This window comes from Oryza sativa, chromosome 4 (genome assembly GCF_034140825.1).
Source record: "Oryza sativa Japonica Group chromosome 4, ASM3414082v1".
NCBI classification, from domain to species: Eukaryota; Viridiplantae; Streptophyta; class Magnoliopsida; order Poales; family Poaceae; genus Oryza; species Oryza sativa.
In genome coordinates, this window is record NC_089038.1 from 22,509,992 (window position 1) to 22,536,309 (window position 26,318).

Here is a 26,318-nt window from a genome sequence, read left to right on the forward strand (position 1 = left end):
TACTGCTGCTATCGATCGACGAGCGGATGCAAATATGCATGTGGCGGTTTAGTTTATGCTATCTTCTCTCGAGATCTTGCACCGAAAACCGCGACAGGTCAGAGGCTCAGAGCGAAGCGAACGATCATGGGGTTGAAGTCTCGACAAGATCCAAGATTGCTCGCGATATATAATGATCTTTTCTGGATGGTTTAGCATCTGGTTTATTGTTGCTCTGAAGCTAATCATACTGCAACTGTGCTTGCTTGCTATGTTTCTGAAGGAAAAAAAAAACACTACTAATACTAGTAGGAATCTTTGATTGAAAATGGCGCGAGATGGCGGCGGTAATTGACGATGGATCTCGTACGCCAAGGCGTCCTCTCGGTTTGCGGTTCTTTGAGAGATCGGGATGCTGCCTCGGAGTGTGCTAATTTTTTCTCAAGGCTTGGTGACTTGAGTGCCACTTAAAGCTAGATTAGAGGAGAAAGGCCATGGTGATCCATGGAGAAAAAAATAGTGCAGGCTATATCTCGAGGCCTCAGGCTTTGTGGCAGAGAAACCGGATCATTTTACGAAAACTGATAAAAATTTCGACGTTTTAACATAGGACGGAAGCATATTCCGAGTGAAATTTCGAATGGTTTTCAGGAATTCAATTTTGAAACATTGAAGTTTGATCAAAATTTAATAAAAAAAAATCGTCGAAAAACGGCATACAAGATGGAATCCAGCACCCAACCCGAAAGAGCGAAGCGAGCCAACCGTGCTGGTGAAAGAGCGAGACGCAGGAGAGGAGACGAGTTTTTTATATTTTTATATTCATTTTTCAAAAATTTATAAGTAAATTCTCATTTCAAAGTTTTATAAAAATATGCTCCTCCCATCCTACCATTAAGCGAGGCATATAAATTGTGCCTACGATAAGGCAATTTATATAACATGCCACCTCGCGGGAGAGGCGCACCGTGATAATTTTTGCAGGCGCCCTCTTCTTGCTTTCCGTAGGGTGACTTAGTTTGATGACACTAACAATAGTTTGGTGATGCATGGAGCGCGTTATGAAAATTTTGCAAGCAGGCCCCTCTTAGTGATAGGGGCCGCATTCAAAATTGCCATGACGCTCTCGCCTTGTGCCACATCGTTTAATCCGCCCTACCGTAGAATGATTTATATTCCCCGTTGGATGGTATTTCTGCAAATCTTTTGAAACAGTAATTTATTTTTTAAATCTTTTAAAAATGAATTAAAAAATTTGAGACACAGACACCATGCGCTGCAACCCACCAATTGCTGGGGTACGATCTAACAGCCCACGAGGAGGAACGGGAATTCTTCCTCCGTGTGGCCCATACATGTTATAGGCCGGAACAAGTGGGACTAGGCCTTAATGAGGCCCATTCACTCGGACATAATAGAAAGAGTAAATTTTACAAAACTACATATTATATTTTATAGTTCAAGTTATAAAAAATCACACGCGCTTTAACATCTGGCACTTAACTACGTATATTTTAGTACTGAAGTTTCACAAAACTAAGCTATTAATGAATGAATCTATCGGCGAGATGGCGTGGCTGTTTATCTACTTATATTTAGAATGTGGATGTCGCATCGTGGATGTTCCACCTCGGATGAAGTACTCAAGTTCGGATCCTAGGTGGAACAACCACGTAATCTCATGGGTGGATGTATTCTCTGATAGTATATTTTTATGAAACTTTGATACCAAAATATATGTATTTAAATGCGAAGTGTTAAAAATATTTATGGATTTGTGCAACTTGAACCATAGACTATATAGTTATGTGAAATTTACTTTGATACAAAATGGTACAATAAGTAATTTGCTGTAATACAAAAAATAAAAAAAAATATTTATGGATTTGTGCAACTTGAACCATAGACTATGTAGTGATGTGAAATTTACTCTGATACAAAATGGTACAATAAGTAATTTGCTGTAATACAAAAAATAAAAAACCGTGGATGGCAGGATTCGAACCTACGCGGGCAGAGCCCACATGATTTCTAGTCATGCCCAATAACCACTCTGGCACGTCCACCGCTATGTTTAATTATGGATGCAAAGAAGTTTTTTTATTATAAATACATTTCGGAGGACATGATGAGGGAGAAGTTTGTCGATACGAGTGTGTTGCAGACTTCAGTCGCGAATGCTGTCCCAAGTGTTTACAAGGCAGCAGGCCCCAACGTGTTACTTATTACTTCCTCCCACAAAAAAAAAATACAATGATTTGATATCATCTAGATAATGAGATCAAATCCCTAGCTGGGTTGTCTTTTTTTTTTACGGAGGGAGTAGTTACTTACGATGTGGAGTATAACGGAGTATGCGGTACTTCATCATCTTCAAATATAAGATTTTTTTATTAAATGTGATATATTATAATACTATGAATCTGAACATTTAAACCGACTTTTATCCAGATTCCTATTATTAAGATATGTCACATCTAACTAAATCACTTGTATTTTCGGGATGGATGGAGTATTAGGATCAGTTTGAGTCTCTAACCTAATTTAGTTTTCTAGTGGCACGTAAAACAAGATAAGCTATTAGCATACGAACAATTGATTAATTATTAAAAACTTTTAAAATAGGTTTATTTTATTTTTTAAAGAAACTTCTATATAAAAAGTTTTTGCAAACAGCACATCATTTAGCAGTTGAAAGACACGCTAACAAAAAAAACAAGAAAGTTGTACTCCCTCCATTTCAGGTTATAAGTCGTTTTATCTTTAGTCAAAGTCAAACTGTTTTAAATTTGGCTAAGTTTATAGACAAATATAGTAATATTTATAATACTAAATTAGTTTCATCAAATTAATAATTGAATATATTTTCACAATAAATTTGTCTTAGGTTAAAAATGTTACTACTCTTTTCTACAAACTTGGTTAAATTTAAAGCAGTTTGACTTTGACCAAAGTCAAAACATCTTATAACCTGAAACGGAGATAGTAATTTAAAGTTGAAGAACATAATATAAAAAAAAGAAACGGATTATTATTCCATAGAAACTGTAAGTTCATCTGAGCATCAACAAAAGTCTCAATAGAGCGTTTGTGTGTTATTCCAAAAAATGTCGCGTATCCGCGGATAACGTCTTCTCCATGGGAAGACGTATTTCGTTAACAACGTCTTCTCCGAAGGAAGGCGTATTTCAAGCCATCTTCTTCGCCTTCCCCCACCGGCTTCCGTATCCTCGGATAGCGTCTTCTCCGAAGGAAGGCGTATTTTTCAAGCCGTCCTCGTCTTCCCTTCTAGCTTCCGCCCTTCGCTTCTCTCTCCTCCTCTCTTCGTCTCCCTCGAGAGTCGAGATCCTTCTCCTCCCAAACTCCCCAAACTCTCCAAACCCGCCTCCTACCCATTTCGCTCGCCGCCTCCGACGCCGCGGCCGCCGCCACCGCCACCCATGGAGCCCGCGCCGCTCGCCTCGCTGCAGGAGGAGGGTGAGGGGGAGCCCGGCGAGTCGCCGTCCTCCGCCGCCGCCGCCGTGCCGCCCCGCCCCGCCACGCAGTAAGTCACCCCCTCCCACTCCCCCTCCCCATCCCCCTGCCCGCCGCGCCCCACGCCATCCCCCCCGTGGCGTGGAAGGCGGAAACCCTAGCTGACGCGCCTGGCCTGACCTTCATCATCCATCCCCCCTCGCGCAGCCACTCGCTCCACAAGTACGCGCCGCTGGACTGGTCGGCCTACTTCGACGAGGAGCGCCGCGTCGCCATCCCCGACACCGAAGACGTGCGTTGCGCTTGCGCGTCCTGGGAGTAGAGGACCATTCTTTTAAAATTTTTCTCCCGGCCGGTGTGATCTTGTAAATAAATATATCATGTTCCCTTTTATGGTGTGGTTTTCCTTGTAGGTTTTCAATGTGTACATGGCCAGATCGGAGGGGCCTGTCGTGTTCTGCCTGCATGGTGGCGGCTACTCCGGGTACGTCTGCTCCACGGGCTAACATGCCGAATTGTCCGTTTCGCTGGTGAATTGCGTGGATGTTCATGGCATTTCAGTTAACAACTTGCTGGAAATGATTAGCATGGAACCAAAAATGATTTTCTGAATTGGGTGTAAAAAAAATGCTGGATATGAAAGGTGGGACTTTCATATCAATGATATTAAGCAGGGAGTGAGTCTCGAACCCAGGCCGGCTAGCCGACCAATTTGCGGTGCTAGCCAGTAAGACTCTGGACCCAGGCCGGATTGGGTGTAGGTATGTGGTTTACATGGTAATAGTCTTATTGAGGATGGTCCTGTGGGCCAAAAAAAAACTCGCAGACAGATTGAAGTTATCAGCACTTAAAGTGCCGAGGGCTGTGCTGCAATAATCCTTCTTGTGTTATTTTACTTTTTAAGGATAAAGGATTAAATGGTAATACTGTAAAATGCAGAAGTGTCTTATCTTTTTGGATATCTATAGAAGGCCTTCCATAGAGCCTTCTTTGCACTACGGAAAATGAACCAAACCCTACTTGTGTTGCAGCGTACTCCCTCCGTCCCAAAAAAAGTGAATCTAGGACTGGATGTGACACATTATAGTACAACGAATCTGGAGAGGGGTATGTCCAGATTCGTTGGATTAGGATGTGTCACATCCAGTACTAGTTTTTTTTTTGTGGGACGGAGGGAGTAGAATTTGTTGGTAAATTTTAGTTTTGATAATGATTTGACAAAAGAATCGAGATAAATGCAGAAAGCCTGGAATTAAATTGGTTTTATCGTGAAAATCGAAAGCGTTGCTGTTTAATCTTGATTCTATTTTGGGTAGGGAGCATAAGAAACTATCATTTCCTTTTTTATTCAAATTAATCATGCATAAGTTACTTTATTTGACTTGATTATTACTCCTTATGAAATGATGCAATAAGTCTTAAATTAATATATGTGTTCTTACATTGTGTTGATTATTCCCCAATCTACCTTAGGCTTTCGTTTGCTCTAGCAGCAAGTCGTATGAAGGAAAAGGCTCGTGTTGTTTCTATGGATCTGCGAGGGCATGGAAAATCAACCACAAGTGATGATTCAGATTTGTCCATTGAAGTATGTCCTTCAATTTGTACACGAATTAATCCTCTTGATAAAACATTTGCTCTTCCTCATATAATAATATATGTCATTAACTCAACTTAATAACTTATTAATTTTTGCTGAACACATGAATACAATATTTTACCTTTTCCATCTTTGCAATTGCAGACTCTCAGCAGCGATGTCATAGCTGTTTTACGCACATTGTATGGAGATTCTCCACCAGCCATTATACTTGTTGGGCATAGGTGAGTTGGCACCATGGACTTTGTACCCATTGCACGTGCACTCTTTATCTGAAATAAGATATTAAGATTGACTGAAAGTTCTACTTCTCTATGCTATTTCTCTCCAAAGGATAATGTAATGTATAAAATCCTTTGAATGGTGCACATATACCATAATCTGGGAAGTATAGCTAAAAGGCAATTTGACTTTTAGTTTCATTTGTGCTTCTACTTCAGTGCTTAATACAATGCTTTTGTTTTCTTTTCCGGATTTGGCAGGCTATTTTTTTTTCATTACTAGCATTGCCATTAGCCTCGAGTGATTGAAATTCAATTAAATAGTTATTTATCCTTTTTAGCATGGGCGGTTCTGTGGCTATACATGTGGCCGCAAAGAAAGTTATTCGCAATCTTCACGGTCTTGTTGTTATTGATGTAGTTGAGGTTAGCTATTCCTTACTTAACCACTTATATTATGATTTACAATTTTTCTTATTGCTGATATCAAATGCTTTTTCCAAAACAGGGAACAGCAATGGCTTCATTGATTCATATGCAGAAGATCTTAGCAAATCGAGCGCAACATTTCCCTAGCATTGAAAAAGCTGTATGGTGATGTAGTCCTCCATGACAATTTGAATATTGCTAGCAATCTTATTATTTAGAAAACATATCTTGTTTAGCTTATTAGTTACTCCCTCTGTCCCAGAATATAAGAAGTTTTAGAGTTGGACATGGTTATTAAGAAAGTAGGTAGAAGTGAATGGTGGAGGGTTGTGATTGGATGAGTAGTGGAGGTAGGTGGGAAAAGTGAATGGTGGAGGGTTGTGATTGGTTGGGAAGAGAATGTTGATGGAAAAGTTGTTATATTTTGGGACGGAGGGGAGTATCATTTATGAGATATGTTCCTGTAAAGAAACATTCTGATGAAAAAAAGGTATGGAGGAATGCATTTGATGTTTTAAGCTCATAAACGTCATTGGCCTGTAATAGGAGGAAATCAAACAAACATGCAATGATGGTCAAGATCTTGAATTTCTAATAATAGGCATGCTAGTAAAGTCAGTTGATTATGGTCATGCTTACTATTGCAGCAGTAAACCTTGTTTCAATAATATCCTTTCACGTAACTATGCAGATTGAATGGAGTGTCAAAGGTGGGCCACTCAGGAACATTGATTCTGCTCGTGTTTCGATTCCATCTACCTTGAAATATGATGAATCAAGGGAATGGTAAAAAACTAGCTTGCATAGTACATGCTTGTATTTTGCAGTTCAATGCGCATATGCAAAACTCTGCAAAAAAGCTTTACCCTTCCTTGAAAACCTAAGTGAACTTTCATACTTGGTTTCAGCTATACATATCGAACTCCTCTCGAGGAAACAGAAAAATACTGGAAAGGATGGTACGCTTTCAGTTTACTGGTGTTCTTTATGTTTCAATCGCTTCTGTTTAAATTCTGGTATTTCTGAACGCCTTTTTGTGATCATTACAATTTAAAAGCATGTTATTACTACTACTATATACTGTATAAAAGTATTGGTCATATTTAATTACAAGTATCTAACTCTTCATTACCTACGTAACAGTATTGATACTACTGTATTCTCTTATCCCTGTCATGTTTTGATTTAACAAAGATCTACTTTTTTGGTTCCTACACAGTAATATTAATTCTATTGTATTATTCTCTTATCTTATATGTCTGGAAGCTTGAGCTATCTTGAATTTATCGAATAAAACAGAGAATAGGGTCAATGAGTTGTTTCAGAAGTGGTAACCACATAACAAAATAGCAGCAAACATGGGGTGAACTAGGCCAGATTTCAGTTTCAAATAACATCGTTTATTTTTAGGAATACTTGAGTTATTTGTTTATCTCCTTTTGGTTGATACTGAAATATGAAATGTTTCTGTTTTAGGTATGAAGGTCTTTCTGAAAAGTTCTTGTCTTGTCCAGTGCAAAAGGTCCTATTATTAGCTGGAACTGATAGGTTGGACAGGTTTGTATTTATCTTTCTAGTGTAATGATGTTAACAATTTTCTCATTCATGATGATTGCCCTGTTGAACTCGGACCTCTATCATTATTAGCTCAATGTAATTTGTATTTAATTGATTACAAAATTTTATGCTTCCTGTTAGCTGCAATGGCATGCTATATATCCTTGGGTTTTCTACGGCCAAGCAGTAGTGCATTTTAAGGAGTTTTAATTAATCTGCCATTAGGCTAAACTGCACTAGTGATCAGGCTATCAAAATTTTGTGGCAACCTATTTGTACTGCGAAAAGCGAATTATATTATAAGTCTTTTGTTTCTGAGGAACATCTGGTTATGTTAAATCAATCAGCTGGTATGTGTTGAAGTTGATGCCTCAAGATATATGTTCCTATGAAACACAGACCATTGCTTTACTTCCTCAACCTATGTATAGGTCCTTCCAAAACAGAACTGCACATAGATTACACTTCACAATCTATCCCACCTGTACAGGTATGCTATCAGATCAGGAAATGAGAAATGACTCGAGCACACAAAATGCTACTTCTATTTAAGCTATTTGTCTTATGAAAACTATTCGATTAATGCATATATTTTTCTTATCACCCATTCTTAGTGCTTTGATTTGTGAAAATTGCATCATTTTTTAACACTTCTATGAACCATTATGGAGGACATATTGGTAATGCATTGGTTTGTCAATATGTTTTGCAGAGCTTTAACAATTGGTCAAATGCAAGGAAAGTTTCAAATGGTGGTGGTTCGACACACTGGACATGCCATACAGGTTAGCTCCTAGCCTCCTACAGTCCTACCGTAAGGCTTTCAACATTATTATTCTAATGATATCAAGGCACCCCCTTTCTAGCATTATTTCAATTTCTGCTTTTCTCCCTGCTCCTAGAGCCATCCTGCCTAGCAGCTCTAGGGTTTACTTTAAAAAAGTCACAAAAACCAATAATATGTAGAGGCAGCACATGAATTAACAACCAAAGGTTCATTTATCGAGTGTTGTTCGTTATGTTATGTAAGTATGATTGCTAACAAGATCATCGAGCTGATGAATTATTTTGTAATGGATTGTTAACATACCATCGAAAATTTCCTTTCAGGAAGATGTGCCTGAAGAATTTGCATCGCACATACTAAATTTCATAGCTCGCAACAAAATAGGTCCTAATGGTGTTGAGGTCAGTACTGCCTTAGCATTACACTTTTCAAATATTTACTCTTTTACCCATTTTTCAATGAACCTAATGCCTGTTACTTTTCTTCTCAGATTCCTGGACTGATTAAAAAATGGCAGCATTAGACGGAACGGACCTTGCGTTCCAATGTTGACAGTTTTTAGGAAAACGATGAGGCTTCTATCTCCACCGGATTGCCATATTTTCCACAGGGTAGAAGGTGTTGCAAGAAGATTGGGGATATCATAGGCACGAGCGATCTAGGTTTAACCATTCTGTTGCCGCTCGCCTTGATGCATGTCATGAGTGATTTTTATATGACACGGCTTGTGAATTCCTTTCATGGCAGGTTGTGAGAGTGAATAAAATGGAGTAATTTGACTGCTTTCAAATGCTTGTGAGAGTGTTAGATTGTGAATGTGATGCACATACTCCAGAAAAATACAAGGAAGCCAGGATTACATTGTTCGCTCTACCAGCTAGAGGCATGGGATTCAATTTTCTCCTTTCCAGCGGAACAATGATTATTCGTACGCTGATTTTTCATGGCCTGAGGTGTAATCAATGATGGGTCAAGTTATGCATAGACTAGGCAATCAAAGATTCAGGCTACTGCATGGGTATATAGTCCCTTCGAGGATTGATAGTTCAGAATTAAATCAAAGCTACACAAATTGGTAGCAGAATTCAATGCGCAATGTTATTTGCCAACCACCAAAGCATGGATAGCATCAGGATTCAATGGATCTGCCCACCCGATACGAGGCCTACGTATGAATGGTTAGGGCACCCACAATGGTTATCTATAGGCTCTCTACAAGAGAACGAGACAATAGATTAGAGAGCTATAGATACCCATGTAGACATACCATTGAAGTGGTTTACTATTAATCTAGTCTATTGTTGAGATGTATATGTTTTATAGATAGCACCTTATTTTACCATTGCGGGTGCTCTTAGAGAAAAACACAGATTTTGGTAGGACTGCGTATGCAAAACAAAGGATTATAGACGATTGGAAAAACATGAATAGCCGTTTGGATAGAACGTAGGGGAAAAATGATTTTAAGCAATGCATGATTTCACTTTGTTCAGTTTCACAGGATTGTTCAGATGCACCACCATTTATAAAAACAAACATAAATGGGTAAACAACAGATGAAGTATAAAGAACAGGAGTCACAGAGTTTAACAATACGGTTCCAAGAGTTCAACAATATAGTTGCACCCAAATCAAGTAGGATGTGAGGCATAAAATCCTAATATAAGAAACTCAAGCTAGGCAACAATAATCACTCCTATGAGCCCATCAAGTAGGATGTGAAGCATAAAACCCTACAATAAAAAAACTCAAGCTTGGCAACAATAATTACTCGTATGAGCCCAACAAGCTTGTTATCAGAGTGGACCACTAAGCTAGATAAATTGTGAAGTGAGCGTAACTTAACTGGTTAGTTTACTTGTGATGGAACCAACCTATCGACAGTGAGACGTTCGTGGTGATTACGTCAATATCAAGATATGTTATCTAGAGGTGCGTGGTGACTTCGTCAATTTCAAGATATATTGGCTTAAACTTATAGGGTAGGGTGTACGTTAATTGCGAAGTGAGTGTAACTTAACTGGTTAACTTACTTGTGATGGAACCAACCCGTTGACAATGAGACGTTGGTGATGATTTCGTCAATCTCAAGATATGTTAGTCAAGTCTTATAGAGGTAGGGGTAGGGTGTGTGTTAATTGGTGGTAGGGTGTGCGTGTGTGTATTTATAGGGGTGAGTGTGCGTGCATTGTGAACACCTAAATTTGTAATGTGTCAGAAAAATAAATCATGTTATTATTGTTCATAACTGACAACATGCCAATTATACTCCAGTCGTAAATCAAAGGAGTTAACTGTTGGCTAAATCTACAATTATGCAAGCTAAAGAATTGGCCACTAGAAGTGCTCGGAAGCTCGGTATTGCGGTGGATCATGGTAAAATCTTTGGTTGCAATTGCTTTTGATCAGAGTTTGACACACTGTTTTCCTTTTGATCTATGTTGCAAACGATGGTATTATTGTGTTCCATATAGAAATGGGGAGAGGCACGACAATTGTACAACATATTTTTATCTAACCTTTATTTTATTTGTAAAACAAATTACAACGATAATAAGTTTTTCACTTTCACGGTATCTTTTTTTTTTTTAAAAAAAAGCATGCATATCACTAGTTCACTACAACCACAAACTGATCATTATTAAGTTTTTTTTCTCGATGCACTACACCATATAATAGGTAAAGTATGCCTGGTCATTTCACTAGCCTATAGAAACTATTGTACAGGGTATAACTTCTGTTCATGGCGACATGCATGAAGAAAAGAAAGGAGAACGATAACCTAATCTAATTTGTTCTATGTTTACAAAATTGGGGAGATAGCTCTCAGCAACAACCACATAATAAATCTGAAGCATCTCCCAATGTCTTGTCCTTAGAATGAAAAGCTGAAACATATGTCAAATCATAAGGCTCAGCCATCAAAGATTCACAGGGCAATGGAATGACTTGTTTGCAGCTCAATATGCTCTTGGTTTCTTACTTCAAAGGTTTCCGCAACTGGGAAATACACCAGAATAACAATACCAAGCATAGCAGCAATCATCAGGACAAGGAAGGAGACAAACACGAGAGATTCATGGACTATTTCACCTGGCCATGGAAGAACCGAGAATCCAAGAAACATAGCTCGAGGAAGCAGTATTCCGGTGGCAAAAATTAGCATATATATCCTCCGTCGAAGCCCCTTGTTGATCACTAAAGATAATATCTGCCCTCCAACAAATATGACATAAAGAGTTAACACGGTGTAGAACGTCCCAAGAAATATGCTGCTCAACAATGGGTATGTGCATGCAACATCGCCATCATGGACTGAAGAGGCTGAATACCAATACTTTGCAACCTTTGATGTCTGTCCATCGTTTGAAGCAATATGAGGACCAATAAAAACTACACAAGCTTCCCATATGAGTGAGGGTGAGCAGAGCATAAACACTGCACATATGGTCCTCTGGTTCCATTTACGATTTAAGGCACCAACCTCTTGATTTTGCAATGCTGCACTAAGAAGGAAAGCTAGCAACAGGAACAACCCTGGTTCTGCAAACCCCAAATTTGAGACGATGTAAAATTTGCATACATTGGCTTGCCATGTCTGATCAGAAATGAACCTCCCCTCCCCATTGACAAATGTGAGCCGCAACACCTCTCCAACACCCCACCATAGTGCAACCAGTATTAATGTTATGCGAGTCAGCCATGGCCCATTGAAGTAGCTAAGCTGCTCGTCATTCGCTTGGTAGTAATTTCTCCTCCTCCGTTTGATCAACAATTGGAAGTTCAGTGAGTGGCACAGGCAAATAAGGCCCAAGATGGAGACGATGGAGATCAGAACAATGGTCACCACACCAATGATATTGGTGAAAAATGTTATCGGGTGCATCACATAAAGCACACCAACTCGAGACTTCCAGGCATTCTCACTTTTATCATCAAAACAGAGGCAGCTCCGACGCCCTACAAGCCAAGCTAAACATTAAGAGAGGAAGATTACAAGGACAAGAGAAGCAAATTATTTACAGATGGAGGATTTGTACAGGGCGGTGGGCCAACAAACTAACATTAATCGAATTAAGAATTTGATTGATCAACTGCAGGTTTTAAACACTTGATAGATGAAGCTTCTAATCTATACGCATGTATAGGTTGGGATTTTAATTCAAGTTTCCAGCCAACACAAATGGATGAGCTAGGATTATGGCACTTTGCCTTAAACTGCTTATCAATGCTCTCACGGGGACTCAGGCCCCTTGCCAGCCCGCGGTGTACTTGACCAATTAGAAAATAGCATGGTAAAATTACATACCTAGTTCTTCTTCTAGATTTGATAAGCAGAATGTGCACGCGTGTGCGAGTCTAATGGGTGTTGGGCACACGCACGCATACAATCAAATGTATTGTCAATGAACATAGAGGGGCTCAAGCATACAAAAAATAAATATACCACTATTGTTCTATTGTCAACCAAATTAGAAGGGGAATTGATCATAAATCCCCGTCCAGATAAAAAATTGAGGATTTAAGCTTATGTGCTTATACTGACATGGGGGATCATTTTAAGGTTATTGACTGGTATGGAATGGCGATAAATATAAATTCTTAATTTCAATCTAAAGGAGGGTATATGATCGAACCTCCGCAATTTGGGAATCCATACTTACACAACAACAACAAAACAAAGCAAATGATCAAAACATGTCTAGAATCAACGATCTCACGCACAAAACGTACATCTCATCTAACTATGCCAATACCTAAAAATTAAGGAAAAATCGAGTGGTGATTAGATGAAGATATAGATTCAGGAATAGCGCCAATCAGGCCCTCATCTCACCTGCCGCCCCGCCGACGGTAGGCACAGAGCCGCCGCCGCCGCTGCACGCACGTACGCCTGCCGCCCGCGATCGCACCGCGGCCAAGCTGGTCTCTCGGCTCGGCCCCCCTCCCTCGTACGTCCAGGTAGAGCACACGGCCGCGCGGCGCGGCGTCGCGTCGCGTCGCCCACTCCTCCTCTTCCTCCTCCGCCGCCGCCGCCGCCGCGCGCGCGATCGCCGGCTCGCCCTAGCACGCGCAACCGCGCAGGCGAAGCCCCCAGAGAGAGAGAGGGGGAGATGGTTGGGAGAGGAGAGGACGATTGATTACAGCTGTATTTTTAAAAAGTTTCCCTTTTCTTTTTTGGATTTTCTTTTTTTTTTTGTCCCCGCGTATTTATAACTGCCCCTATCTACAGAGGCTCCGTTTGGCTAATGGGTTATACCCATTGGGAAATGGATATAATATCCTGGTAGGATGTGGTGGTAGTTTATATGAAGGGAAATTTTATCCCATGTTTGGTTGGATGGATTGGAAAAGAAAGTTTCTAGAAGAATGACCAAAATACCCCTTCAAATTATGCTAAATGAGTAAACAAACAGCATAGCTATAAGTTCAAATGGTGAGGGTAATTCAGTAATTTTCCCTAGCGGTCAATCTACCCTCAATCAAGTAGGATTCTATATCCCACTCCCATCCACACCCAAACGGTGGAAATATGAAAAATGGAAATAACATCCATTTCCCACACTCCTCATCCCATTTGCCAAACAGAGCCAAAGTGACTTTTAATTTGTGTCCTTCTCTGGCTGCACGTATCATCTGTCAGAGTGAGGATAATATTGTAGAGCTCACTTCTTACTGTAGCCCACATTAAAATCAACATATATAATAAATTAGCTATAATGTTGTCTATAATTTTTTTCTCCTATTTCTATCTCTCACTTATACATTTAATGTATTTGTCTTAGAACTTGTGTTAAGCTAGCTCTTGAATTTAATTTGTTACATCTCTCCTTCACGTAAGCTTACAGTAAGCTTATAGCTCACTATTATACTTGCTCTCATCAACTGCAATATATACTTGCTCTCACCAACTGCAATATATACCTCTCTCCTCCATTTCATGAAGACTTCATTCTTGAATTTTTATGTCCAACGTTTAACCTTCCATCTTATTTAAAAAATATATAAAAGAAAACTAAAAAATTTAGTCACGCGTAAAGCACTATTCATGTTTCGTCATCTAGTAACAATAAAAATAATAAAAATACTAATTATAAAAAAAATTTAAATAAAATAAAGAGTCAAATGTTAACTATCCAAAATTGGAAAACAAGGTTTTTTTTTTATGGATGGAGTATGAATGAAACTTAGTTTTTAAATTGATTTTTGGTTTTTTTGTCGTGCTTTCTTTTTCAGTATTTGCTTTTGAAGCGGTGAATAATGCAGTATAAAAGTTTTACCTAAATTCTTTTAAATTAACACATGTGTAAAAGTTTTACTTTATTTCTTTCTTTCTTTGCTTTGTTTTTTCATCACGTCTTATATACCATAACTCAACCAATCGAATCTAATATATCTAACTCTTTTGGTTCGAATATATGTATACATGGGACAAGTGGACAACAGCTTGATCACGTTTGTACTTGTATTCTTCGTTTCTAACTTGGATATATCTAAAAATTCATGATGTCCTTCTTTCTCAGAAAAAAAACGTAAATCATGCTGAAACAAATGTGCTCAGGTAAGTTGAAAATTTTGATGATGCTGATTTAATTTAAGCACAATTGATTGGTAAGATACTCGATAAACGCCCAGTGGTCTTTAGCTCCACAAGATGGTGGGCTAGACGACCTGGGTACGAAGTCTCACCCCTTCTAGTTATTTAATATTAGGTTATTCCTTAATATTCACATATTTTATTGGTAAGATACTTCATCGAATCAATTGATCGGTGAGGTACTAAATCTATTAATTGATAGTAGTAAGATGCTAAATTAATTGTATCAATAATTACTAATATAAATAATGAAGGTGGATTAAGGAATACTTTCAGTCAAAAATGAAGAGGGTATATTGAGAAAACCAAATGGACATTCTTTTATGTGAAAATAAATATGCATTTACTCTTCTAGCCATCTCAACTCACTTCTTTTTATTTATATGATTAGATGATACTCCCTACGCCCAAATATAAATACATCATCGTACATATGTAGCATATTCTAGAGAACTAGGCATCTTGAACAAACAACTATCCAAATTCGTAATACTATGATAAATCATATTTGCTGGTCAGATTCGTAGTTCTAGTATATGTCATATATGTACTAGCTTGCACTTATATTGGGACGGATGGAGTATATGATATGGTAGATGATGGATTATCTAATATTTGTGATAATATCCGAGAGTACAAATGAATAAATTCACTACTATAAAGTTGAAACGTTGCTTTACAATAGGGAGTATCTATACTTCATGCGACATAAAACTTGGTAAACCTTTTGTAAATCAGACCATTTAGATACTCGAGAGATATGTACACGGTAAGAGAAAAAAAAAACTCATGCTATGCATGTCAATTTAGAGAAACCCAATCTTTTTTTCCAGCACCAAAAGTAGTGCTATAGTAGTACCACTACCATCCAGCGTACCCAAAAAATTCATAAACTATTTTCATATTACGGTGAGCAACTGGCTGGACCAAGAAAAGTCTTCTGTACTCTGTAGTAATTAGGTGCCAAATAAGTTGTCATTTTATTTTCAGATGGTGGCACAACTGTTCCGAATATCCCATTTGATTTTTTGCATGCTTCTTATCCAACGGTAAAGAGAGAGCAACCACCACCACGGAAGCAAAGAATTTGCACGGAAAACCCAAACTATAGTACTATCGATAATATTTTCAAATCCAAACTCTACATATCAGTAATGTTTTTTCACTAATTAATCATCATAATTAGCCTAACATAGGTAGTAGATGATACAATTAAAAACCGCAATCCAAGCATGATTGGAAAAGATAACCACACGAGTGACAGCTGATTAATCAAGCAAAGCTGGATTAGCTACTCGTACTTTGTAGTACAGCTTAGCAGGCGTCCCACAAGGACCCGTGGGCCCAGCAGTGTGGGCCTTCCATCTCGCTGACATCCACGGCCCATACCGGTGGGTCCAGCAGCATGGCCTCCGCCATCTCGGCCCACAGCCTCGGCGAGTCCACCTCGAACTCCTCGTCGCTCCCGCCCAGCTGCTGCTCGACCTCGACCTCGAGGCCGGCCCACCTCACCGCCGCGAGCTCGCCGGCGGCGGCGGCGGCGCCGCGCACCACGACCAGCGCAGGCTCGCGGCGCACCCGGTCCGCAGCCTCCGCCGCGGCGGCGCGGATGTCGCCCGGGCGGGAGCTGGCCGGGCGGGGCAGGCGGTCGACGGAGCCCGGGAAGTTGAGCTGCGCGTCGCGGCCGCGCAGGCGGAGCGCCGCCACGTCGTGCGCCACCGCCGCCATCTCCGCCGACTCGAAGCTCCCGAGCCAGATGCGGGTCTTGGTCCCCGGCTGCCGGATCTCCGACACCCACTTCCCCCACTTCCTCCTCCTCACCCCCCTGTACTGGCATCCGCCCCCCGCCGCCGCCGCCGCCGACGCCATCGCCGACGACGACCTCCCCATTGCCACCACCATTTCCTCCATCTGATTCTTTCTCCAAATCAACTAGCCAACCTCAACAACCTCAAAGAAGAAGAAGAGAGTGTGAGATGATGATGATGATGGATGATGCTATGCAGATCACGATCGTTGATTTCAGATGTAATCTTGGGGAGCTTTTTATAGGCGATGGATGAGATGAGATGCACGGCCACACGAGACGTCACCTTCTTAGGCTAGTTACTATGTTAAGCTAATGATTTGGTTCATGATTGGGGCGAGAGGCAATAATGGATCGATCGATGGATGCAAATGCATGCATGCATGCAAATGGCGTCCTACTATAGCTAGCGATAGTGTGCAGATGCGTCGTTGCCATGAACACTGTCAAGGCTGTTGGTTCATTTTTCTTCTTGGCAATGTATGCATGCATACTGTTTGCAGGATCGACCAGAGCAGCAAAGGACACAGAAAGTTAGTGGCATCTACAAGTAGGCTAGTCTTGTCAACCAGAATAATAATGCAAAAAGCATGTACTGATGCACACTCAAATTGGCAACTACAGTGACAAAAAGGTATATCAGGCCAAATTAATTATAGCTTTTTCTTTAAATTAAGGGGATCTTGATATGCGCGAGTGGTTCGGATTATTTGTCTTCTTTCAAAATCTTCAGCTTCCCAAACCCGTGTTTTGAGAATATATATGTAGTGGTAAAATCCAGCAAATATACCGGAGAATCGGAAACCAGAAGATGGGAAAAACAGTTTTCTCAAAATCTCACAAAATGACTCTCTGAATATCGATCTCTCCCAAACATAACTGAGGATTTTATCCCAAAATATATGTGTGCCACTGGTTAACGTGGGATGGTGTATAGATATCCAACCCAAGTTTGCGCAAAATCGTACTTAAAGGAAGATTACAGCGTCATACATACGTACACACGTACCCCTCTAGAGCCTGGATGCTATCCTTCTTATGGCGATCGAGGTCCTCTAGCTAGCTTGTGAGTTGTGATCAGCCACAGTCTACGTACATGCATTCAAGCTTGACCTAGTCCATGCATTTCAAGCTGATCTTCCATCGATCCCTTTCTCAAGTTTGGTTAAAAGCCGCCCTCTGGCCCAAGCTAAAAGTGTACTAATTAAGTGTGTGGTGAGTAGTGTAGGAGGCTATAGTTTGCGTTGTTAATTTGGGTCCAGTGAGCAGTGTTGGAATGGGGTCTATATATACATATACTTGTAGCTATAGGAACAGCCTGGATTTGGACTGTTCCCTTGACTCCTGAGAGAGACACATGAGCACAGTACAGGCTAATGAGTGAGATAGTAGAGGAGGAAGCTGGCTAAGGTCTTGTTTAGTTCTTAAATTTTTTTTCCCAAAAACGTCACATCAAATCTTTAGACACATGCATAGAGCAAATATAGATAAAAATAAAAACTAATTGTACAGTTTGCATGGAAATCACGATACGAATCTTTTGAGCCTAATAAGTATATGATTAGCCATAAGTGCTATAATAATCCACATATGCTAATGACGGCTTAATTAGGCTCAATAGATTCGTCTCGCTGTTTCCAGGCGAGTTATGAAATTAGTTTTTTTTTCATTCCTATCCGAAAACTCCTTCCGATATCCCGTTAACCATCCGATGTGACACCCAAAAATTTTCTTTTTGCAAACTAACCCGGGCCTAACTAGAATGGATTAATGGTTATGACTTACGAGCATTTGATCGATCAGATCTCCCTAAAATTCTCAAGCACACGCGGTTGGAGAGGCTTATACTTCCTCCGTTTCACAATGTAAGACTTTCTAGCATTACCCACATTCATTTAGATGTTAATAAATCTAGACATATGTATGTGTTTAGATTCATTAATATGTATATGTATGTGAAAGTCTTACATTCTGAAACGGAGGGAGTAATAGCTACGACCTCGCTTAGCCAGCCAGCAAGGCTGATGGGAATTAATTTCAGCCAGAATGCATGGTGTCCCCGAGTCCGAATCGGGGAAGGGTGCATGCACCCTGGATTTTTCACATTTTGGTCCTTTTGAAAAACTTATTTCGCAAATAGACCCCAAGAAAAACTTATCCCAAAAATGATCCTTTTTGGGGCGCCAGAGTGGCTGGCGCCGTCATTCAACAGGACGGCGCTAACCTCTTTGGCGCCGTCCCCCTGCCGACGTGGCGGGGCGATGCTGAGGTGGCTAGGGGGAGTGCGCCAGAGTGGCTGGCGCCCCCCCCCCCCCCCAAAATTTTTTATTTTTGTTTTATTTGTTTGATATTTTTTTCATGCTTAGGGACACACAAGAACCAACCATAGAAAAATTGAACTCAAATGGACGTAATATGTGACATGTAGAATTTTTCCTCTCCTCTCCTCTCTCTCCGAACTAGTGCAGAGAGAAATGTGCAACTTTTTTATTTTTATTTTATTTTTTTGATATTTTTTTCATACTTAGGAACTCACAGAAACCAACCATGTAAAAAATAAACTCAAACGGACGAAATATGTGGCATGTGGAATTTTCCAAAGCTCCACCGAAAAACTTCTCTCCTCGAAAACACAATCTTGCAAGCGGAATTTGGAGGTTTTAATATCACCGAACCCGGCAAAGCGGGGGAGAATCGGATGTAACTTTTTCTGTAGATGTCCGTGCATATATTATTTGCCTGATTCCGAGTCCGTATGAGAAAGTTACGCCTATTTTAATAGATGACATATTTTGTCCGTTTCGGTAGAGTTTTGGAAAATTCTAAATGTCAGTTATTTTGTCCGTTTGAGTTTATTTTTTATACGGTTGGTTCCTATGTTCTCCTAAGTGTGAAAAAAATATCAAAAAAATGAAATAAAAATAAAAAAAATTGCATCTCTATGTACTGTTTAACTTATATATGTCATTTCATGTGGTTATATTTTGAATTAGATTAAGTAATTTCATATAGTGGTAGAGTGCATTATGTTTAACATGCTGATCAAAGGGTTTTACTAAAGGAGTTATGGTCTAATTTTAGTGAAGGTGCAAAGTAGACTAAGTGGTATGCTAGATATTTTCAGACTTAGCTAAGTGATAGTTCGATTTAAATTTTTTTTGTGGTTGGTTGTATCGTGATCCTGAGTGTGAAAAAACATCCGAAAAAATAAAATAAAAATGACACCGTTGCAACTCCATACAGAGAAACAGGAATGGAGGCGGCGGCGCCAGCCATGCTGGCGCCCTCCTCCCTAGGGCAGCGCCAGCATAGCTGGCGCCTCCTCCTGCCACGTCGGTTCGCGTGCGCCACGGTGGCAGGAGGACGGCGCCAGAGAGGCTGGCGCCGTCCCGTTGAATGACGGCGCCAGCCACTCTGGCGTCCTAAAAAGGACTATTTCTGGGATAAGTTTTTTCAGGGGTCTATTTGTGAAATAAGTTTTTTAAAAGGACCAAAATGTGAAAAATCCAGTGCATGCACCCGTGTGGGGCCATCAGGGCCACGTGTCCGATCCTGCTCGTACGGAAGATCCCGTTGGTGGCCGTACCTCCAATCATGCATGGTACGGTGATGGATTGAGCTCATCATCGATAGTCGAAATATCTGTATCTAAATTAATCTAATTAACCTGAACGGCAATGTGCAGCTACTAGCTATGCATTGCATGTGACCAACAGTATGTGTATGTGGAAGATCTTAGGGGCGATGAATACGTACAACAATATATAAATGGATCCATCGATCGATCTATCGATCCCCATGCTAGCTAACAGTAGCTGTAGCTAGCTATAGCTTGTCCTGAGTTAATTGGCATTACATGTGCACGGCCACGAATGATGAGGTAATCATTTGTGTGGGTAGGAACAGTATAGGCTGGGACCTAAGATATATACTCCCTCCGTCCCTAAATATTTAACGCTGTTAACTTTTTTAAGACATGTTTTGACCGTTCGTCTTATTTAAAAAACTTTTGTAAAATATGTAAAACTATATATATACACATAAAAGCATATTTAACAACGAATTAAATGATAGAAAAAGAATCAATAATTACTTAATTTTTTTAATAATGTAAACAGTTAAACATTAAAAAAATTAACGGTGTTAAATATTTTAGGACGGATGGGGTAGTTAGCTGCGTGCTGCAGCAATATTGCAGAAAGTTGGTGGGGATATCTCGAGGGGGAGCTAGCTAGACCTCCCTGCGAACCTCCTGCGCCTTACGCACCAACCGTACCCAGCCGCATGATCGATAGTGGGTCAAGCTATGATTTGATCGAAACGATCTTGATCCCCACAGCCACACGCACGTACGTACAAGGACGGTGCCAATAGGTTTGTCGAGCCAGAACGACTATTTTTTTTATAAATAATAAAAACTTTATTAAGCACAACCAATTACAATTGTCGGAGGCCGGTGAACTCCTCAAACGGGGGACCGTGAGGCCTCCTTTTTAGTTCGGCTGGGTGCAGCAGGTGAGAATCGAGAACTCGGTGGAAGGTGTGATGTAGAGGGGGTCGGGCCCCTTAAGAGAAATGAGACAAAATGGGTTTATACAGGTTCGGACCGTTGAGAAGTGTAACACCTTACTCCTGCGCTTCGTTGATTGAGTATGGAATACCGGCTCTTCAATCTCTGAGACCCAAGCGTGAGTTAGCCAAAGAACCGACCTCCCTCTCACTAGGCCTGGGCTACCTTTTATATCTCAAGAGGCTGCCACATGGGCCTAGAGGTCTATCTAGGGATAAAGGAAAATATTCTTTATATTAAATGCATGTATTGTGCCTTAACTTGGAAGCCACACGCACGAGCGCTGCAGCATGGGGCCCATCAAATCGAACCGGCTGACATGGGGGACACCCGTGTCATTCACCATTTAATGGGTGAAGACTTCTGGGTTCCCATTTGCACCGGGAAAAGGGAACCCTGCTTGACCAGAGTGGACCAACCGACTCCGTCCGGGATGAGAGACTAAAAGACTCTCATCGTCACGACGTGATGGGGCATGGCAGGCTGCACGCCGCCTGACGCGTGATCAGTGCGCAGGCGCACTACCTCGGTCCCATCAGTCATTTGACTGGTTAGGCGTGCAGCATGTCACATTAAATACGGTGTGGCGCGCCCACTCAGACCGCCTTAAATGCGGTTAGGTGGGCATTGGGGCCGCCCACCTAACCCTGCACACGTGGCGTCCTGCGGAGGGGGTCGGGGCAGCCCGACCCCCAGGCATGGAGGGGGCGGCCACCGCCCCACCCCGGGCCCGACCCCATTCGGGGGAGTGCCACGTGGGTACTGGGGGCAGCTTTCTCCCTCTAGTCTTGATACCCTCGGGCCCATAACACCGACAACAAATATTTTGATAACACTTCCGGTTGATGCTTCACGAAAGTGCACACAATCTGTACACACCCGCTAAAAAAAGGAATACAAAAGCAAAAATTGATCAACGGCCACCTATCCGAGGACTAAATCGCCATCTATGTATTAGGGTAAAATACTCTATGATCACTTACTCCAAAAGTGGATAAGCCACAGAAATAAACTCTTATAAACTGGGCGTCTAGAGGATAGATCAAGACTGAAGCTAGTGTATGATAAAAAAAAAACTTGTAAAGGGGGAAGAAACATATTTCCTTTCAAAAATCACATCGTTCCTATAAAACCAAATAAACCAATAAGTAGCTGCCAGTCTGCCACCCCAAGTAAAAAAACAAGTCTATACTCCTTAGTTTGAAAAGTCCATTGTCCAAACACATATGTGAGACATTCCTCGACGAACAAATGTTCGGTGCAAACTGGCTAGATTAGAGACCAAACAAATCGAGCTAACCGACAGTCTGATCACTGAATTAGAGCCCGAACGACTAATAGCTCTGTTTTAACGGTCGGTTAGTCATTTTTTTGCAGACATCAACGACGGTCGGAAGTGGAGATATGCAACAACAGCTCGAGCGGCCGCCCGACCAAGTACGTACGTACATTAGGTGGTTCCGCTTCTGCTCACAAGACTTCTCAGTTCAGTTGATTAAACGAGAGCGGGGTTAACGGAACGAGTTAAGTGACCCCGTTGCCAGTGAGCTCGATCGATCTTATGTACACCGACGACACACACGGCCATCGATCGAACGAGAGATGAGCCGTACGTCGACCGACCAAATTAAACGATTCGTGCGTGCGATCGCTCGCTCTCGCTCGCGCCGGCGCCGCCTGTAGATATGCATGTCGGCCGAACGAGAGCCACAAAACGGGCAACCAACCGCGGTGCTAAGCTTTTGCTTGTGGCCGGAGCACGGGCCGCGTCACGCGCCCATACCGACCGATCGAATTTGACCCGGGGGGAATTTAACTGGTCGATCTATCGATCGATCTCGGTCGTACTACTTGCCGTCAAATCGTCACGTCACACGTGCATCCATCTATCCATCCATCAAGCCAGCTCCCACGTACGGCCACCTGATGGAGTAGAGAAATTTGCATATGTACCATGGTTAAAAACCGGCTACGCTACAATACCACCGCTCAAATGGGATTCGCCCAAACGCCATCCTCAAGATGTGGGCGTCCGCTATAATGCTATTTTCACCATTTGTTGCAATTCCAAACCATTTTTCATTGAAATAATATTTTTGCGGACCGTTTTACCCCTTGGGAACAAATCGCATTTCCATCTCCATGCCGTGAGCACAGATTGATATCTGTGACCACGCATTTTCTATCCACCGCGAGAGGAGAGATGGCGACGACGTCGGCGCCGTCCGCCGGAAAACCCGCCGCCGCCTCCACAAGCTAGGTCACGGCGCCAGCTCTTCTCTCCCCAGCCGAGCCGCTCCTCCTCCCAGAGCCGCTTCCCCTGCGCAGCGCAACTACCCCAACCCATCGGCGCCGGCTCCATCCTGGTCCTCGTCAGTGCCGTCTCCGTCCTAGTCCTTGTCGGCGTCATCTCCATCCCGCTAGCACGCCACCTCCCCCACCATCCGTGCTGCTTCCATCCCCCTCCTCGCCGAACCTCGCTACCTCCCCCACGCTAGCAGCCGGCGCACAAACCCTAGCTATGGCGAGGTGGGGGAATGCGGGGACGAGGTGGGACACGGCGTGCCCGGTGCGTCCTAGGGTTTAGGCGCCTACGAGGTGGGGAAGGCGGTGGCGCGGATGGCGGGGGAGGAGGCCGCATCGTCGCGCTGAGAGGAGAGCAGCCGTCTGGGCAGCGGCGGCGGCGTCCCTCGTGTGTGGTTCAGTTCAACCAGTTCCTAGGGGCAAAACGGTCCGTGGAAATATTATTTCGGTGGAAAATGGTTTAGAATTGCAACAAATGGTGAAAATGGCATTGTAGCGAACGCCCACATCTTAATAATGGTGTTTGGGCGAATCCCATTTGAGCGATGGTATTGTAGCGAAGCCGGTTTTTAACCGTGGTACATATGCAAATTTCTCGATGGAGTACTCCGTTCCCGCACATATACGCTCTCGTACACCTGAGAAGGCGTCGTGCAAGCGTGAAAAAACCTCGCACGCAGGAGGAAGCATCGTCTCTCTCGTACGGAGGATTTTAGAGGGCGATGGGAATGGTCTCATCTTTTCGCTTATGCTGATGCTTATCAGTTAAAATTTGAATTTTCAATCTTAAATTTAGAGCTGATTTTGATGTTTTCTCGTCGAAGTTTATTATTCAGCAGTTACTTTAAGATCGCTAAGAACACATATATAAAAGTTTTATTCACAAGATACTTTTCGTTTGTAAATATATTGTTTCTCTTATTCCGCGAATAACGGATCGGAGGGGATTCGTTACGTACACGTACAAGACGGGGGCCCCTCTCCGTGCAATTCAATCAGGGATAGAGCTGCTCCTAGCTAGTAGTAGTACGTACTCCAGATGAGCTGTTGGATCAATCGCTATCGTCGCCGCACGACGTGACGCCCGATCCATCGTCCGCCCCGACGGCCGGCCGGTCAAGGAAAGGAACCCGTACTGTAAGTGTGGTCCGCTTGACTTCGCCAGTTGATCAATTTCGCCTCGCTCTCGCAACGTGTGTGGTCACGCACTAGCTCATGCGCGTGTGTTCTCCGTCGATCAGCCCGCGCGCGCGCGCGGTTGATGACAGTAGCCAGTATGGCGCATTGGCGCCTAGCTGTGTTAATTTGCGAACATTGTCAAGCACCGCGCGCCCTACTATGGCTGAGTACTTTTTCTAACTTTCCCAACTCATCTATCTTGTTTTACACATGCACGTTTTTTAAATTACTAAACGGTGTTTTTTTTAAAAAAAATTATATACAAAAGTTGCTTTTAAAAAAATAATATTAATCCATTTTAAAAATATTAGTAAATACTTAGGTAGTGTTTGAGAGGAGAGGAAAAGATAGGATTGAGAAGATACGCAAAACGAGGTGAGCCATTAGCGCATAATTAATTAAATATTAATAATTTTAAATTTCAAAAATATATTAATATGATTTTTTAAAGCAACTTTCTATAGAATTTTTTTTTTGAAAAAACACACACCGTTTAATAGTTTGGGAAGCATGCGCGCGGAAAACGAAGTGCTTTCTATCTCAATCTCATCTGGATGAACGCAAAATCATAAGAAAATATGCCGCTCCATTTTACGTGCAAAGGGAATCACTTCCAAGGAAACGAACACAGTCTATATCCAGCCCATGGCCCAATCTAGATCCTCTGCAGTACTGCACCATTGACGTGTGGGCCTGATGATCTGTGAGACCTATATGTCAGTGCGCAATGCAGTTCTGCAGAGAGGACTCTCCCTCCCTCCCATGGCCATATACATGCGGCGCAGCAGGTGGACAGCGACGACACCGCGCAACACCGATCGATCGCGCGAGTGATCAGCTAAGCTAGCAGCGCGCGGCGCCGGTTTACAAACAGGGCGCAGTACGTACCACACAGGTCCCGCTTAATATTGTGTACATGCATGTGCATGACCGAGAGCTAGCTAGCAACCGGGCGGGTGCATGCACGCGCGAGCAACAACAAGCAGAAAATGGTTCTTCCAATCCATCCCATCCATCACACGGCGCCATCACCCATATGGCAGCTGGCGATCGAGCGCCTTTTACTGCTGTGCCTCTGTTTTGCCGACAGTCGCCATCAGTCCGATCGTCGGTCTCGGTCTCCTCGGCGTTAAGCAGGCCCGCCGGGAGATCGATGACCACCTATAGTAACCGTGACTCAGATAAATCGAGTTAATAGTGATAAAGAGTAAAATATCCATTATCTAAAAAAATAAGGAGTAAAATATACAGCTGGTATTAAAGTTTTATGGTGATGTCACTTTGATCCCATCTTGGTTTAATGTCTCACATTAGTTTCAAATCTTTTTTCAAAATTGCTAGAAAACTTTCGCAAGTTTTTTATCCCCAAACTTTTAGATTTGAGACCATTGGATCACTTTGAAACTTGTGCATGAAGGAAAAAAATGCCAGAAAGAAATTTTCACTAGGTTACATTTAAGATCCCAATACTTACTAACCGAACCATAGCGAGGATAGGCTCATTACGTTAAAAAGTTAGAAGTTGAAAAAATGGAAGTAGCCATAACGAAGAAGAAGAAGAAGAAGAAGAAGAAGAAGGAGAAGAAAACAAGAGCGTGAGAGCTTAATGAATTGAAAAATTCATGTGAATATAAGTTTTGTATAAGGTATATCATAGTTACAATACAGTTACAGTACAGTCACAATATAATTACACTTCAATTGTACTATAGTTACATTCGATATAACAATTTTTTAGATACTCCCATCATTTTTTATCGTGTATGATTGTTGACGTGACACTTTAAGCTGACACACATTTCACATTCAACCT

The 26,318-nt window shown here is 41.8% G+C and overlaps 3 protein-coding genes and 1 non-coding gene across 5 annotated transcripts; 1 reads left to right on the forward strand and 3 right to left on the reverse strand.

The window, feature by feature from the left end:
- Nucleotides 1–1,963: 1,963 nt before the first annotated feature.
- Nucleotides 1,964–2,045, reverse strand: TRNAS-AGA (transfer RNA serine (anticodon AGA)). The gene has a single exon. It is a non-coding gene; the product is annotated as a tRNA-Ser (tRNA).
- A 1,260-nt stretch (nt 2,046–3,305) lies between these two features.
- LOC4335946 (uncharacterized) lies at nt 3,306–8,837 on the forward strand. 2 transcript variants are annotated; one of them, XM_015781635.3, is made up of 13 exons: nt 3,306–3,523; nt 3,661–3,745; nt 3,867–3,937; nt 4,927–5,041; nt 5,198–5,277; nt 5,616–5,700; nt 5,783–5,863; nt 6,395–6,489; nt 6,612–6,662; nt 7,180–7,260; nt 7,973–8,045; nt 8,371–8,448; nt 8,538–8,837. In XM_015781635.3, exons 1-13 carry the CDS (start codon nt 3,420–3,422, stop codon nt 8,568–8,570), a joined length of 1,032 nt encoding a protein of 343 aa, XP_015637121.1. In that variant the 5' UTR covers nt 3,306–3,419; the 3' UTR covers nt 8,571–8,837. The 2 variants fall into 2 exon arrangements, with proteins under 2 accessions (XP_015637121.1, XP_025880592.1); XM_026024807.2 differs by lacking the exon at nt 3,661–3,745.
- Nucleotides 8,838–10,661: 1,824 nt separating this feature from the next.
- On the reverse strand, nt 10,662–13,167 carry LOC4335947 (uncharacterized). The gene is made up of 2 exons (XM_015778541.3): nt 12,885–13,167; nt 10,662–12,007 (listed from the first exon to the last, which is right to left on the reverse strand). The coding sequence occupies exon 2, from the start codon at nt 11,931–11,933 to the stop codon at nt 10,977–10,979; it is 957 nt and encodes a 318-aa protein (XP_015634027.1). The 5' UTR covers nt 11,934–12,007; nt 12,885–13,167; the 3' UTR covers nt 10,662–10,976.
- Nucleotides 13,168–15,636: 2,469 nt separating this feature from the next.
- Nucleotides 15,637–16,910, reverse strand: LOC136356054 (ethylene-responsive transcription factor ERF022-like). The gene has a single exon (XM_066309473.1). It carries the CDS (start codon nt 16,554–16,556, stop codon nt 15,960–15,962), a length of 597 nt encoding a protein of 198 aa, XP_066165570.1. The 5' UTR covers nt 16,557–16,910; the 3' UTR covers nt 15,637–15,959.
- Between the last annotated feature and the right edge of the window lie 9,408 nt (nt 16,911–26,318).

Bases quoted from the DNA above. Each gene is read 5' to 3' on its own strand.
- LOC136356054 (XM_066309473.1), bottom strand. From the start codon at position 16,556: ATGGAGGAAATGGTGGTGGCAATGGGGAGGTCGTCGTCGGCGATGGCG.
- LOC4335946 (XM_015781635.3), top strand. From the start codon at position 3,420: ATGGAGCCCGCGCCGCTCGCCTCGCTGCAGGAGGAGGGTGAGGGGGAG. The intron at 3,746-3,866 runs GTGCGTTGCGCT...TTTTCCTTGTAG, and splicing joins CCATCCCCGACACCGAAGAC to GTTTTCAATGTGTACATGGC. The intron at 5,864-6,394 runs GTATGGTGATGT...GTAACTATGCAG, and splicing joins TCCCTAGCATTGAAAAAGCT to ATTGAATGGAGTGTCAAAGG.
- LOC4335947 (XM_015778541.3), bottom strand. From the start codon at position 11,933: ATGCACCCGATAACATTTTTCACCAATATCATTGGTGTGGTGACCATT.